Below are 16908 nucleotides of genomic sequence, written 5' to 3' on the forward strand. Positions count from 1 at the left end.
TTGATTCTATTGGCAGTTTTAGTTCATTTAAATCAGAACATTTCGTTTTTGTGAAGAAACAAAGCTGTATAATCTAATCTAATACAATTATAATATTCTACAACAGGTAGTGTTCAGGGTGGTGTAGTGGTGGGTGCTGCTGGGTGGTGTAGTGTTCAGGGTGGTGTAGTGGTGGGTGCTGCTGGGTGGTGTAGTGTTGAGGGTGGTGTAGTGGTGGGTGCTGCTGGGTGGTGTAGTGTTCAGGGTGGTGTAGTGTTCAGGGTGGTGTAGTGGGTAGGGTGGTGTATTGTTCAGGGTGGTGTAGTGGTGGGTGCTGCTGGGTGGTGTAGTGTTGAGGGTGGTGTAGTGGTGGGTGCTGCTGGGTGGTGTATTGTTCAGGGTGGTGTAGTGGTGGGTGCTGCTGGGTGGTGTAGTGTTCAGGGTGGTGTAGTGGTGGGTGCTGCTGGGTGGTGTAGTGTTGAGGGTGGTGTAGTGGTGGGTGCTGCTGGGTGGTGTAGTGTTCAGGGTGGTGTAGTGGTGGGTGCTGCTGGGTGGTGTAGTGTTCAGGGTGGTGTAGTGGTGGGTGCTGCTGGGTGGTGTAGTGTTCAGTGTGGTGTAGTGGTGGGTGCTGCTGGGTGGTGTAGTGTTCAGGGTGGTGTAGTGGTGGGTGCTGCTGGGTGGTGTAGTGTTGAGGGTGGTGTAGTGGTGGGTGCTGCTGGGTGGTGTAGTGTTCAGGGTGGTGTAGTGGTGGGTGCTGCTGGGTGGTGTAGTGTTGAGGGTGGTGTAGTGGTGGGTGCTGCTGGGTGGTGTAGTGTTCAGGGTGGTGTAGTGGTGGGTGCTGCTGGGTGGTGTAGTGTTCAGGGTGGTGTAGTGGTGGGTGCTGCTGGGTGGTGTAGTGTTCAGGGTGGTGTAGTGGTGGGTGCTGCTGGGTGGTGTAGTGTTGAGGGTGGTGTAGTGGTGGGTGCTGCTGGGTGGTGTAGTGTTCAGGGTGGTGTAGTGGTGGGTGCTGCTGGGTGGTGTAGTGTTGAGGGTGGTGTAGTGGTGGGTGCTGCTGGGTGGTGTAGTGTTCAGGGTGGTGTAGTGGTGGGTGCTGCTGGGTGGTGTAGTGTTCAGTGTGGTGTAGTGGTGGGTGCTGCTGGGTGGTGTAGTGTTCAGGGTGGTGTAGTGGTGGGTGCTGCTGGGTGGTGTAGTGTTGAGGGTGGTGTAGTGGTGGGTGCTGCTGGGTGGTGTAGTGTTCAGGGTGGTGTAGTGGTGGGTGCTGCTGGGTGGTGTAGTGTTGAGGGTGGTGTAGTGGTGGGTGCTGCTGGGTGGTGTAGTGTTGAGGGTGGTGTAGTGGTGGGTGCTGCTGGGTGGTGTAGTGTTGAGGGTGGTGTAGTGGTGGGTGCTGCTGGGTGGTGTAGTGTTGAGGGTGGTGTAGTGGTGGGTGCTGCTGGGTGGTGAAATCGTGTGAAATGTTAAGCTGAACTCTGAACTCTGCTCCACCCGGGTGTTCAGTGTGAGAGTGTGTGAGGAGCTCCAGGGTGGAACAGCAGCAGAGGAGCGTGTGATACGTCACTGGATTAGTGTGAGCGTGAGTGTGTGTGTGTGAGCGTGAGTGTGTGTGTGTGTGTGAGTGAGTGTGTGTGTGTGTGTGACGCTGCGACGCCCTTCTCCAGCTCAGCTCAGCTCAGCCTGGCGGGAAGACGTCTCCAGAAGGACGCAGACTTCAGCTCGCTCTCCGCATGAGCCTCCTCTACACACATACCCTGCCCGCAGGATGAAGGGTCCACACACACTCCGGCTCTCTCTGGTTCTGCTGCTGCTCCACGTCCACCTGGGTAAGTTCACCCGGGTTCTGTAGAACCTGTAGCGGGAGGAGGGGGGGTCGGGTATCGGAGGTGTCTCTGGAGCTGTTACTGCCCTGCTAATCCTTTAAGCACTGGGCAGAATCCCCAGCCCTGAGTTACCTCTCCCAGCCCTCACCTGGGTCCAACTGGACACTAGAGTTTTGAACAGACTCAGGTGTGTGTGTGTGAGTGTGTATGTGTGTGTGTGTATGTGTATGTGTGTGTGTGTTTAAACACTTTTCTCTCTTCATTTTCTACCAATGATGATGTCACTTCGTCACACCGTGTCTGTCTTTGTTCTGCTCCTTTAGCAAGTGAGTGATCCTCTTCTCCAGGCTCAGACCTTCATTAGTGTAGTTCTGGATGTTGGAGGTGTTCACCTGATGCTCTGGTTTTAATCTTAAACATAAAATATCATTTCTGTAGGTCAGTCATATGTATGCTGATCAATATGCTGATCGATATGCTGATCAATATGCTGATCAATATGCACTAGTTTAGTCCACCTAGACCCATATTCAGTCACCTGACCGCTCTTCTGGTTTTGCTTGCAGTTTGTAGGAGCTTCATTTATTGGTTTATTTAAACAGTACTCTCCTCCCGTCCTCATTTAACTCAGCTCTTAGCAAGTGAAACCCTCCAACATATCCTCGACATATCTGATATTCCTCAATTTTTACACTGATAAAAATATTATATTATATTATATTATTATTTTATATTTACTCTTTTTTTCTTAATTTATATTTTTCCATATTTCTATTTGTTTTACTCTATCTGTGTCTTTTTCTGATATCACTGGCAGAATATTGCTTGTATTTATTTATTGAGGTTATTTAGTGAATAATCAAAAGCTACATTATATATTATTGCTTAAATCAAGTAAAATTAAGCAAATGATCTGTGATTAGTGGATAAAAGCACTTAAAACAAGTGAAATAAGTGACAAATAAATTAGAAATGAGTTTATTAATCTTACCACAGAATCTCAAAATGAGAACAGTCAGATATTATCACCACATTTAAGAGGAGAGAGTTACAGTTGCTAAGATCTCGTTCCTGGTGTTTTTCATGTCCAGGAGTCAGTGATGTGATTATACTGAGCATCACCTGCCTGCTCCTTCAGCTCTGCTCGCGTTTATTAAAGCCAGGTTTTATAAGAATGCTCTCGCAAAGTGTTTAATCAGCTGAAAGACTCCTGCACAGCACTAATCACACTCTTCATCTACACGAGCCTAATGTTGATGTTTCCGTTTACCAGGACAGTCCGACTTTGCCCCATACTTCTACGACAATGGACACAGCAGCACCAACGGGAACATGGCGCTGTTCAGCATTGCTGAAGACACTCCAGTGGGTGAGTGCCCATATTAATGAGTGGAGGAGAGAGAGCACGGGTCCTGTGATGAGTCCTGCTGCAGGGACAGACCACAAAGACTATTTAAAATAGTGAATATTTTAATTAGAGTGGATTGGAATGATATTACTCTTCTTATTCTTATTATTATTATTAATATTAATAAAGAATGCAGTGAACCCAGATTCCTCCTCAGTGCCTCCAGATGTTAAACAGATAAGTTGAATATTTAAACTGACTGAACTGCACACGGGATGACACTAACACAAAAAGCTCATATCTCCAGAACAGCAGCTTTACAGGAGGAGGAGCCTTCCCATTTTAATGAAAGTCAGTGTGAAAGATTCTACTCTGATGTTGGAGCGTTTCTATTGGTCCGTTCATCCTGAACCTCTGATCCAGTATAAAGAACAGCTGCAGATTCTCTTTATGGAGGAAAGTGGAGATACAAGGCTTTACCCAACAGCACTGATTTACATTTACATTGATGGCATTTAGCTGACGCTCTTATCCAGAGCGACTTACAAGGTTACTGGTATTACAGAGGTGGGTCAGTGTAGTGTTAGGAGTCTTGCCCAGGGACTCTTATTGGTGTAGCACAGCACAGTAACCCAGCCTGGGAATCGAACCCCAGTCTCCCACATGGTGTGGTAGCTCAGTGGCATGTAGTGGTGTTATCTGTTGCGCCACACCAACCACCAAAGAGGTGGTTATAAAAAAAATTATTATTATTCTGATATCAGTGTTTTAATAAAAATCTGATTTAGATAAAACTGCCCCGCTCTGTAACTTTACGTGGTCTGACAGACACTTGGTGGCTGAGCTGCTCTCTGTGAGCTGTTCCTCCTAAACTCTTCCACTGTTCAATAATAACACCACTCACAGCTGATGGAGGAAGATCTAGGAGGGAGGAGATTTCACCAGCTGACTTGTTGTTGTTGGTGCAGCGGTGTCTCCTATTACATACAGAACCACGCTGGAGTTCAGTGAGCTCTTCAGAACCTCCCGTTCTTTCACTGATGTGTGGAAGAAAGACAGACTGCAGGACTAGAGGCTGGATTTATACAGCTGTGGTCATGAGACTGAATCAGACACCTGAACTCAGTGATTATGAGAGGTGTCCCAATACTTTTGTTCATATAGTGTAAAAACCTTTTTATTATTAATATGATGATGATGAAGATGAAGATGATATGGATGTTAGATTATTCCCTGCTCTGAGCTGTCTGTATGGACACATGCTCCACCTGGACATGAGGGCCATTGTTCTGAGATTAGCCGTATGCTAATGCAGTGTGTCAGTCATATGCGCAGGCTGTAGTGAAGCTGATCCCTGGCTAATCTGTGGGCTTTAGACGTGCAGTAACGCTCCTCCAGAGACACACTCTCACCCTCGTACCTGCAACCGCCTTTTCCTCTAAACCGGTCAGTGTAAACACACTGCTGAGAGAGTTCTTCACCCGTCCAGACTAAAGGTCAGCCGCTGGTGCTGAAGACTGCGGGCAGAGACATGTTTAAATCAGGTCCAGAAGGATCATCTGAGTGCCAGGTCCAGGTCCAGAAAGTAAAAATCCAGAGTCACCCAGACAGAACTAAATCCTGGAGTGGATCTGTGCTTTCTGGACCACCTTTGGTGTTAACCCTTCATATTGAACCTGGACTTGAGTGAACAGCTCTGCAAAGGTGAACTGGCTGTGTGTCCTGTTTGATGATGAGGGGTCGACTGCTGTGATACATACCGGACCAATTTACCTCCCAAAGCACCTGCAGTTCTAAACACTGGTGGAAATGTAGTCCCACACATTTAGGGAATTTAGGGAAGGAGGAGTCAGCATTAGATAGAATTTTAGTAGTTATTTGCTCCAGCCCTGTCAAACACACCAGAGGTATGATGGGAGAGTTAAGAGACTTCAGGACGCATGAGAATCTCCAGCTGTTCTTTATACTGGATCAGAATTTCAGCATGGATGGACCAATAGAAATGCTCCAACATGACACACACAGCTCCAAATCTTTGACATACATTAAAAGTTGTTTTTTCCGTCTCCTGATATACAAACATATTGATTGACACATATCTGTGGATATGTGTTCATATATAAAATCATATTTATTTTTAGTGAGTTTTTTCTTACTTTGTTGCACACATCTTCTTGTTGCTCCAAATAAAAATAAAAAAAACATTGAAAAAATATTATAATATATATTTATAATTTAATTTAATAAAGTACAGGTAGTTACTTTACCAACAGATAGTACAGGTACATTACTACTTTACTACAACAACATTGTACCAGTAACTGCAACTTAGTACTGTATATAGAACTATACACACATCACCTTAGGAACAGCTAGTTCATATGTATACAAATGCTTTCATTACAAGGAGTGTCCACAAACATTTGGACACATGTGTATATTCTTTTTTTTGTATTATGATGATAATTTTACTCTACTCTTATTTGTATTTTGTGGCATTCAGTCTTTTAAATCAGCGATTCAGTGACTCAGCGATTCAGTGACTCAGCAATTCAGTGACTCAGCAATTCAGTGACTCAGCGATTCAGTGACTCAGCGATTCAGTGGCTCAGCTCCACCAACCTTTTAGGTCCCCCCCGCCAGGTCATCACTGGTCAGTTCATCACCACAGAAAACTGATGAAGGTTCATATGAGCTGCAGTCTGTAACTGAACACCAGGAAGGTGGAGCTCCAGGAGAGTGGAGATGTTGATGGTGTGTGAGGTGTCCACAGTGAGCTCTGAGGCGTTCCTCTGATGTTCTCCTACGTTTCCCTTCACAGGGACTCTGGTGTACACTCTGAACGGTACAGACCCGGAGGGAGACGGCGTCCGGTATGGCCTGACCTTCGAAAAAGGCTCTAAAGAATACTTCAGAGTCGACCCCAAATCCGGCAAGGTCACTCTGATCTCAGCGCTGGACAGAGAGGTGAGTGCTCTGCTGGAGAGCTGAGGATGTGCTGTACTGGCTGAGCCATGCTCCTCCACAGTGTTCTGCAGAAGGTCACTCAGACAGCGTAACTTCTCTCACTGCAGGTAGAAGATGAAATAGCTGTACTGGTCAGCATCACTGACGGCAGGAACAAGGTAACACTGCTGGACATTTCACTTCATTTATACAGCATTTTAGAGGCTGAAGCGTTTACAGTGTTTTATACGGAGGTCATTTCTGCAGAATCAGTGAAAATGCAAACCTTCAAAATCACCAAAGTTCTTATTTATGAATCTAATCTGAAATCTGAAAGTATGACCTTTTAGAAGTGTTACATTATAAGTATGGCTTTATTAATGTTGAAAAACATAAACAGTGTAAATGTAAAAAAAAATAATTTATTAATGAAAATGATAAAAAAAAAAAAATTATTAATAAAAATGTACAAAATGTACTTCCAGAATTTTAATATCTAATTTGAAAATGTTTTAATACAATATTTGGTAAATCTATAAATCTCATCAATGTTTTATCATTTTATTTCAAATTTTATAAATAAAAATAAATGAATAATAATAAATAAAAAATAAATGATCTAATATATAGAATCAAGCTAATCTAAAGAAACACAATCTAACTTAAATTTATATGTAATTAAAGATATATATTGTAAGAATTTGAATATGGATCAGATCTGAAAGTGATCGGAGATGCTGGGTCTCTGCGGAGCTGAATCCTGACCTGTAGTTTTTGCATTTCTCAGGTGGTAGAGAACGGACGGGTGTTCGTCACAGATGCTAACGATGAAAAGCCAGAGTTTCTGAACCTACCCTTCATCGTCAGCGTTCCCGAGGTCAGCTGATTGGTTCACTCTGGTCTGGCTTTTATATATGGGGGGGGGTGTCGTTGTTTTCTGGGGTTTTGGAAGGGAGGTGCTGAACAGCTCTGCTAATGGAACAGATGGCGGTGCTGATGGTGCTGATGGCGCTCCGGTTCAGTGGCTGGTGTAGAGGTGCAGTGTGATGGTTCTCACGGTTGTCTTTGTGTTGTGTTGCAGGACACTGAGGCAGGAAGCAGCATCTTCACGGTTCAGGCCATGGATAAAGACCTGGGCTCGGGCGGGAGCGTCACATACTTCCTGCAGGTGGGATTCTGATCCGTTACATCTGTGAGCAGAACTCCAAACAGGCCACGCCCAATCTGAGGGAACACGCCCTTTAACCCTTTAACCCTTTCACCACTTCAGTCATTGCTGTCATTCTGCTCTGCACTCATATACTCATATACTCATACACTATATAAACCCTGGCTCATGTTCTGCACTGCTGTTACTGGTATTATCTGGATTTATGTAACATGTGTGTATATATATTAAAATACTCACTTAAATATGATTCGTTAAGGGATGTTTAGGCAGTGGTTCTATACAGAGTCATGGAACCATTTGGATGCTTAATTAGATGATTTGTTGCTTGGCTAAAAGGTTCTTCATATAAAAGGGAAATGTTGTGATAGAGATGAAGGGTCCTGTCTAGCACCAGAAAGCGTTTCCCTGGTGTTGCTCTAAAGCCAAACACTGAATGAATTCTCTTTACATTCTGTAAACGTCTGCAGGTCTGTTCTCTGCGTATTTAAATCTGACTCACATGGAAACATGTATATATTATTTTTAACAATAACAAAACAATTAAAACACAAAAGCAATCTCTAGAAGCTGTGCTGTCAGAACTCCTCCACTCCGCCTCTTATTTATACTTATAGAATGTTTTATTATTTCTTGCTATAAATCTGAATTTTAGGGGTTCATTTTAGAGTCAGGTTGATGCTTCACTCCTTCTGACCCCTCCTGACCCCTCCGGACTCTTTCTGACCTCTCCAGATTCTTCCTGACCCCTCCAGACTCCTCCTTACTCCTCCAGACCTCTTCAGACTCCTCCTGGCCCCTCCTGACCCCTCCTGACTCCTCCCTTACTCTTCCTGACCCTTATTGACTCCTCCCTAACTCCTGCTGACCCCTCCTGACTCCTCCTGGCCCTCCAGCAGGAGAGCTCAGCCTGACTCATTTGTAACAGGCAAGTCTGCGGTTCGAGACCTTACTGCAGATTCCCGCTCTACTGAAGAACAGTCTGATTAGGCTTTAATTCAACACTAAACCTGATTATGTTGCAGTGGATCTATGGAGGCGTGGTGACCGTCTGTTCTGCAGTGCTGTAGGGATGATCAGAATCACAGTATTGATTATTAATGATTGGTTTAGATGTAAAGATTGGTGTCAGACAGTGGTTCATTTAGTGCTGTGTTTAAAAAGGCTTGTACTGTCTTCCGATCCCACTCCTCTGATTGGATAAGGAGTACTTTTATTCAGATGTTATGTAAACGATGGAGTGTTTTTATACTGTCACAGTTTTTAAGATATTTCAATACATCAATCAATCGTAACCCCTCTAGTAGAAACGCTGTTGAAAACCCTGATGTTCTCTCTCCAGACCTTTCCCAACACCAAGTTCACCATCGATGGCCACAGTGGAGTCCTTCGCATCAAACCTGGTGAGTTTCTGGACTATGAGACGTCCAAAACTCATTTCGTCACCGTGGTTGCTAAGGTGAGTGGCACAAACCAACACACTAATCCATACAGACACAAACTCTCAGCACTGAGTAGAATAACAGTCTCCTCCTTCCCTTCGCTCACTGCTGCTCAGGATGGTGGAGGGAAATATAATGGCAAACATCAGGTGATGTCCTCCTCAGCCACTGTAACCATCAACGTCCTAGACGCCCAGGACTCCCCCCCCACCTTTGTGGGGACGCCATATTTCGGATATGTGTATGAAGTCTCAGTACCTGTATGTATCACTGTGGGTTATAGATGCCGTTATGGGAAAATGCATGTATATATATTTTATTAAGAATATTTTATTAGTAGTGATCAACAGTCATGAAAGATTATTATCACTGTTGCACAGAAACCTTGTATCTCCAGAACAACAGCAACAGCTTTACAGGAGGAGGAAAAACGTTCTGAACATTTAATGGAAGTAAATGTATTTTAGATTTTATTCAGGGTGTTGGAGCGTTTCTATTGGTCCGTTCATCCTGAACCTCTGATCCAGTATAAAGAACAGCTGCAGATTCTCTTTATGGAGAAAAGTGAGAAACAGCAGAAATGGAGATACAAGGTTTTTGTGTGACAATATTCAGTTTATAGTGTAAAGTATAGTATAAATATTAAACTATTCATAAACCTTTATGATGGTAGTTTTGGTGTTTTAATATATAGAAATAATAACAATAACAGCAACAATAATAATGATGATGATGATGATATTAATAATACTACTAATAACAACAACAGCAACAACAACAACAACAACAATAATAATAATAATAATAATAATCATCATCATCATCATCATCCTTGTCATCATCATCATGTTTGACACTATATGGATGAAATTGGGACACAGCTCTTAGTCACTCTGCTGTGGTTGGGTATTCCTTGTCTGATGTTTATTGTAATCCAGTAAATTCTGAAGGATCTGACCCATCTTTCCTTGGTTGTTTTCAGGGCTCAGAGATTTTTACTGTGTTTGCTAAAGATGGAGACCAAGGCAACCCCAACCCTGTTCAGTACTCTCTAGTTAACGGTGAGCTTCCTGCACCTGCCTGTACTCACAGTCCACTGACAGACCACTGACAGACCACTGACAGTCCACTGACAGACCACTGACAGACCACTGACAGACCACTCACAGTCCACTGACAGTCAACTGACAGTCCACAATTAGACCACTGACAGACCACTCACAGTCCACTGACAGTCTACTGACAGACCACTGACAGACCACTCACAGTCCACTGACAGACCACTCACAGTCCACTGACAGTCTATTGACAGACCACTGACAGACCTTACATTTCCACACATGACCTTCACTCTGAGTCTCTGCTGTATCTCTGTCATATTGATCGAACCCTTGCCAGCAGTTCAGAGATGAGGCTGATTTGTGTGTCTTCTGAGTGAATTAGGCAGCGACGGCTCCTTCAACATCAACAGCTCAAGCGGCTGCATCACCTTAACGACCCACCCGGTCCAGCTGAGGAACGAGCTGTACGAACTCAAAGTGAAGGTACTCGTCCAGTCCTGCTGCAGCGCGGGGGAACAGGGAGGGCTAGTGGGACAGAAATGCAGGAATTCAGAGTGGTTGCACTGTTAACCCCTTCAAACTGAGCTGGAGATACACCATATGGACAAAAGTATTGGGACACCATGTTCGGTCGAAGACGTCTAATTTATATATCATATCTTTTCTTGAATCAAGGCCTCAGAGGTTGGTCCAGAAAACGCATTGCTTGACTACACCATCACTATGGTGACGATCCGAGTGGTGGACCTTAACAACCACCCACCCACGTTTTATGGTGAGAACGGCCCACAGAACAAGTTCGAGCTGACCATGTACGAGCACCCACCTGAAGGGGAGATACTCCGGGGCCTGAAGATCACAGTCAATGACTCTGACCAGGTAACTGCTCACACACTCTCACACAGCCGGATGATGATAATAATAATAATAATAATAATAATAATCAGATCTATTGGAGATTACTGAACAGCTCCATATGGTTTGAGGGGAGTGTGAGATGTAGTTAGTGCTGCTTGTTTATTTATATAGTTTTCATGATTTGCATTTCCTCTAAAGCTCTTCCCTTCATCCCGCACCCCTGTAGGAACTTTAAGCCATATGTCGGATTTATAGAACATTCAGCTGTAATTACAAAAGTAATTAAAACGTTCCTTAATGGATCATATTTACTTGTGATGTGTATTCTGTACAGACCGGTCCGAATCTGCTGATGTTTTTTGGTTTATTCGAAAATAAATAAATATTAAGAAATGTAACTTTCTAATTCAAATCAGTTAAACACTGAAGGTTTGGTCTGTACTGTCTACAGACTGAACTGGGCCTCCTGAGATGAAATGGCTAGAAAGTTCTTTGTGAGAAATCATTCAGACTGCAGCTCTAGAAAGTTCTGGTTTCTCTGACTGCTGGTTTCCTTCTTTTCTTCAGGGGGCAAACGCTAAATTTAGACTGCGACTGGTCGGACCTGGCCGAGTTCTTCGAGTGGTCCCTCAAACAGTGCTCAATGAAGCCCAGGTCACCGTCATCGTAGAGAACTCGACGGCCATCGACTACGAAAGATACACTTTTTTATCCTTCAAGGTATGAGGAGGAGAACCTGGAACACAGAACTGACCCATGCTTAAGGATGAGTTAATTAGTTTGACTGATAACACCACTACCTGCCAGTGAGCTTATAAACCATGTGGGAGACTGGGGTTCGATTCCTGGTCTGAGTGACTGTACTGTGCTACACCAATAAGAGTCCCTGGGCGAGACTCCTAACACTACACTGACCCGCCTCTGTAATACGAGTTACTGTGTAAACCGCTCTGGAGAAGAGCATCTGCTAAATGCTGTGAGCGTAACCGTGATTGACAGACCCTGGTATCTCCACTGTGGAAGTCACTAATAGTCAGTTTATCGTGTTTTATGTGCTGAAAGAGTCTAACGAGCTCATCTCATCTCTAGTGTCTGGTCAGTAGTAGGTGCTGTTGGTTTAGCTCTTAGTAATAAAAGGAAATAAATATTACAGACCGGATCAGATCAGAAGTTCTGTTGAGAGACTCTCTCCATGTCTGTTTATGTTATTCTCTCTATTTTCTGTATTTTCGGTATTGCAGCTGCTAGCGATCGAGATCGACACTCCAGAGCGTTTCAGCGCCACAGCAGACATCATCATCCATCTCCTGGACACGAATGACAACACCCCCAAGTTCTCCACTGACTACTACATCGCCCGGATCCCGGAGAACTCACCTGGAGGCTCCAATGTGGTTTCCGTCACTGTGAGTGCAGCAGGGTTCAGTGTGTTACATTAGCTCTATTATTGATGATGAGGAGCTGCACAGAGCCTCACATTTACTGAACTGGCCACGTCTGAGCAGATCTGTACAGAATAATGTTCTTATTGATTATTAATGACTGTCAATCACACATTTCTCAGCACAGAGATGGAGCCCTACATTAATTATTCACACCTGTGTTGCACAAAAAACTTCTATCTTTCATTTGTTTTAGCATCATATTATGTTAATGTTTTACAGTTATATGCAAAAGTACAAAGATGATTAATGGCCAGTTGTTGTTATTTGCTAAATTTAATATAAACTATTAAATATGGTAAATATAAAAGATATAGAACATTTTCTATGTATTTTGTTTTACATCCAATGGTTGCTGACATACAAAAACATAAATAATTATATAAAAAAATTAACCTTTTTACTTTGACTTCTATTACAGTTAAGAGTGTTCTCCTGTAAAGGTTCTCAGATACAGGCTTTTCTCCAGTGGTGATGAAGTGATCAGTGTCACCAACTGTTTTTATGACCAGAGACAACAAAAATCAACCAATAGGAAATCTATGCTGTAATGATGCTCTAGAAAACTGGCCGCAGCCCTGACTGAATCTGAATGTGTCTCCACCAATAATATCTATCAATCCTGCTTATTGATCAGGGACTCAGTCTGGAGAGTCTGTAAACTACTCCAGATAAACCTGCCGTCTCCTTCTGTAACTCTGCGTATAAAGGGATGCTCAGATATTACAGCACTGCTGCTGGGGCTCTGTGTTCAGAGGACTGCTGTATTTTTCAGGCCACAGATCCGGACTCTGGACTCTGGGGGGAAGTGAAGTACTCCATCTACGGCTCAGGAGCTGATCTGTGAGTAATGTTGATAATTAAAGCTTTATGACATTACATGATGGACCATCCTGCGACTGTTTCCCAGCCAGTGACCCACACTAAACGGCTCTGAACCAATAAGAGCTTACGCAATATCATTATTATTATCTCCAAAGCTGTGATTTGTGTGTTCAGGAAGAAAAACAGATCTGAGGGCATCTGATCTTTATGTAACGGCCCACATGCTGAGCAGAGTGATCAATAAACAGCAGATTAGTGTGGGACTGAGGGATAGTTTGGCTGGAGTGGAAGGTGGTAGGATTCCTACATTTATACACTAAACCGTACATTATTATGTATTAATATGACATCAAATGTGGTTGGCACACAGTTACAGCACACTCCTCTATCTATACTGAAATACTCCAGGATAAGATCCTGCACTCTGTACATGGGGTTACACACAGAGCCCAGTTCGTTCCCTTCAGCCTATTCTCCCCCTCTTCACCGGGGTAATCAGCTTGGCACGTCCCTTCATCAGGGTATCGCCGGGTTAAACCCACCTCAACCACCAGGGAGTCAGAGCTACTCTTCATTTCATGAAGAAGATTTATGTGAAAGGAGCTTTACAGCTCTTATTGTATTTAATGCTGCTGTGGGCAGAACAGTCTGATACTGGTAAGAAGCACAGTGTAACACTGTGTTCATGGTCCAATGTCTCAACCATGAGTACTCAGACCTACTTTATGAACAAAGTTTATGTCAAAAAGTATTACATTGAAATACTACAGTAATGTACTGAGACTTATAATTACACCCAGCCCACCCCCTTCACCCATACACTAATCCCTCACTGTGTTGTCAGCTCTTCCCTGGGGGTCTTCAGGTAGGCACCTCCCTTCATCAGTGTTTTGCAGAATTAAACCCACGACACCTTCGGAAGACTCAAGATCTCTGGGAAGTCTGGCGTCACGAGGAGAGTCTGTGGCCTCTGAATCCAAAATATACTGTACTTACATTTACAGCATTTAGCAGATGCTCTTCTCCAGAGCAAGAGAAAAAAGAGCTTCACTGTTTACTGAAGAAGAACCTCAGCTAGTTTAAATAGACTAAAATTCAGATCCTCTAATCTTAGACTCTACTAAACACAAGTCAATATGGAGACCATAATACTCTTCTCTTCGCCTGAGTCCTCTCAGAAGAGGAGGGTCTTCAGTCTGGGTTTGAGGACAGCGAGCGTTGGACTCTGCTGTTTGGACATCCAGGGGAAGTTCGTTCCACCACTTCGGTGCAGGACAGTAAAAAGTCTGGACGCTCGTCTTCCGTGGATCTTAAAGGATGGCGGGTCGAGCCGAGCCGTACTTGAAGCTGGAAGGGCTCTCGGTGCAGATCGGCTTTTGACCATCGCCGTCAAGTACGGAGGGGCTGGCTGGTCCAGTCTTGGCTTTGTAGACCAGAGTCAGGCGTCTGAATCTGATGAGGGCAGCAGCTACAGGAAGCCAGTGAAGAGAGAACGCAGCAGAGGAGATACATTGCTGAATTTAGGAACGTTGAATGTATCAGCACTGTCCCACAAGAAGCTGGTAGCTCATTGATGCTCGTGGAGCCTCTTACCAGCTTACAGGACCTAAAGGATCTGCTGCTAACGATAGTCCTGGTGTCAGATCCCACAGCACCTTCAGAGGTCTTGTGGAGACCATGAGTCTGCCTCAATGAGTCTTATGTGCTGTTTGGCAGTACGAGGGGGATGTCCACAATACTAGGGAGGTGGTTTTAATGCTATGGCTGAAGAGTGAATGTTGTTGTATCATTTACACCTGGAGGAGATGATCTCAGAGCAAACCACAGAGAGTGACATGGCCTGCCATTACAGTCACTCACACGCAGCCATGTTGATGCCACCTGGTTAGGAGAATGATGGGGTGTGTGTGTGTGTGTGGGGGGGGGGTGGATGGTTGGAGGGCGGGGCTAGACTGGCCTCTTTAAATGGAGGACTCACTGGACTCAAACGGTTTACTTAGAGACAGGAGCAAAGACACTAGCTAATCACCTAATTGGATTGGGGGGTAAAAATAGCCTCTCCAGGCTCCTTTAGTGAGTCAGTGCCCAATTAGCATGCGCTGTGACAGCTGGAGAGAGGAAGACAGCCGAGCTGGCGAGAGCTCGAAGTGCACAGTAAAGGCAGAAAGCTGCTAATGTATGCCTCGCTCTCAGCCTGGCGCGGAAGCGAGCTGGAAACGTGTGAAAGCTCTCAGCTTTAGAGCAGCTCGTTAATTCACACCAGCTGAGCACCGTCGCTACAGCAGCACTGAGGCAGATGATGGAGGAACAGGCGGCCTGCTATCAGATGGAAAATTTTGTTGATATCACAGGGTTCGAGATCATCCACATCTACAGAAATGATTTGACAGACACAGAAGAACCCTCACTGGTACTGTTCTGTTCCTGGATCCTCGTTCAGCTGCTATTTGTTCCCTATTCAGGGAGCGGTTTCGAAGGTGCGCCGGCCGGTTGACTTGCCCAGTTAGAGTAGTGAACTAAGTATTACAGAACAGTGGGCGTGGGCTCTGAGTGGGTTTGTACATGCGATGTTAATGGGACCCAGTTGGGCTTAATAACTGGGCCCCATCTTTACAGCCCACCCTAATCTTACATCTAGAAACCAGATGGGCCCCATGTTTAACTCCTGGTCCAATCTCTGACCCTGGTGGGCATCCATATATGAAACCCATGGACAAAACCTTATAGTTCCCAGTTGGCCAACCCGCACAGGCCCCACATGGACATGTAATCTGGGACAACCCTCTGTTCTCCACCATGCTCTCATGCAAGAGGTCATGCAAGTGTTTCTGTTGAGGTGGAACCATATCAGAACCATGCAACGTGTCGTAAGCATCGTCACTGAGCGTAAAGGGAGGGTTGGGGTTTGGTGGGGTTAGATCATTATCAGGTTCTTCTCTTCAGGACAGGATCATTACTCAGGTCATTTTTAAGGGCTTCTGGCAGTTTCCAGGTTACAGGTGAACAAGGTGGGCTGACACTAACAGAGAGTGAGTGTTTGAATGCTGTTATCAGGAGATACTGGTCCTCATAGCGTTCCTCTCGGCCAGTCAGATATAATATACAGATTAAAAAATACAGTCCAGTGTGGATCTGGCCGTTTGTATTGTTAAGGATATGTTCTGGAACCTGGAGTTCGGGACTCTAATGTTTACTCTGTATCTCTGTAGGTTCCTCATCCACCCGACTTCAGGAATCGTCTACACTCAGCCGTGGGCCACTCTGGATGCCGAAGTGAAGTCAAAGTATAATTTCTATGTGAAGGCAGAGGACACGGAGGGCAAATACAGCCTGGCGGAGGTGTTCGTCACCGTGCTGGATCAAAATGACCATCCTCCAGAGTTCAATGAAAACTTTCTGGAGAAGACTATGATCATCGGTGCTCCTGTGAAAGTAGAGGTTTGTGGTTTTGTTCAGTTGGAGGCTGATCTACTGTACACCCACGCAAAACAGGAGGTAAGGGTGGGATGATCAGGATCGGGACAGGGTTTTAGAGATCGGGATGTGACTGGAAATAAGCTGCTCCGCAGTGGACCAGCACATTAACCACTGTTCAGTCATGGACTCAGACTCAGACTCAGGATTTCTGCTCTGTTTAGCTTAAAATTGATATTAAAACACATACATCTTCATTGTGCAGATTTCACCATCTAAACATATAAAAGAACAACAAAAAAGCCAGACTGTTTGGACAAAAGTATTGGGACACACCTTGTAGTCGTTGAATTGAATTTGGATATTTAATTGACCATTACCACAGGTGTATAAAGGTGTATAAAATCAAGCCCCTTAGTGAAAGAGTTTTAAATTTTTGGTGAGACTCTATAGGTTTTTAATTGTGTATCATACATCAATCAAAGATTCTGAAAAATAAGAATTTTGTCTGATCTTCAGAGCTTTGAGTTTCTGCCTGTGTTTGATTTGTAGATTTAACAGTAAATAGAGATGCCTCTACTCTAAACATTTATACAGTATGTCTGAATAAT

General features: G+C 44.3%; 1 protein-coding gene across 1 annotated transcript in view; it reads left to right on the forward strand.

Annotated features, from left to right (window-relative positions):
* Positions 1-1485: 1485 nt before the first annotated feature.
* The window catches only part of LOC140544312 (cadherin-related family member 1a), a 26509-nt gene continuing 11086 nt past the window's right edge, over positions 1486-16908 (forward strand). Inside the window, exons 1-15 of the mRNA XM_072667792.1 lie at positions 1486-1796; positions 3067-3162; positions 5963-6108; positions 6216-6266; positions 6875-6964; positions 7169-7255; positions 8598-8714; positions 8814-8957; positions 9680-9758; positions 10141-10241; positions 10434-10637; positions 11184-11336; positions 11858-12022; positions 12834-12901; positions 16093-16321. Of these exons, the coding sequence (XP_072523893.1) occupies positions 1736-1796; positions 3067-3162; positions 5963-6108; positions 6216-6266; positions 6875-6964; positions 7169-7255; positions 8598-8714; positions 8814-8957; positions 9680-9758; positions 10141-10241; positions 10434-10637; positions 11184-11336; positions 11858-12022; positions 12834-12901; positions 16093-16321 (1791 nt within the window). The 5' untranslated portion in view covers positions 1486-1735. The remainder of the gene's footprint in view (positions 1797-3066; positions 3163-5962; positions 6109-6215; positions 6267-6874; positions 6965-7168; positions 7256-8597; positions 8715-8813; positions 8958-9679; positions 9759-10140; positions 10242-10433; positions 10638-11183; positions 11337-11857; positions 12023-12833; positions 12902-16092; positions 16322-16908) is intronic.

Source organism: Salminus brasiliensis, chromosome 22, assembly GCF_030463535.1.
Source record: "Salminus brasiliensis chromosome 22, fSalBra1.hap2, whole genome shotgun sequence".
NCBI lineage: Eukaryota > Metazoa > Chordata > Actinopteri > Characiformes > Bryconidae > Salminus > Salminus brasiliensis.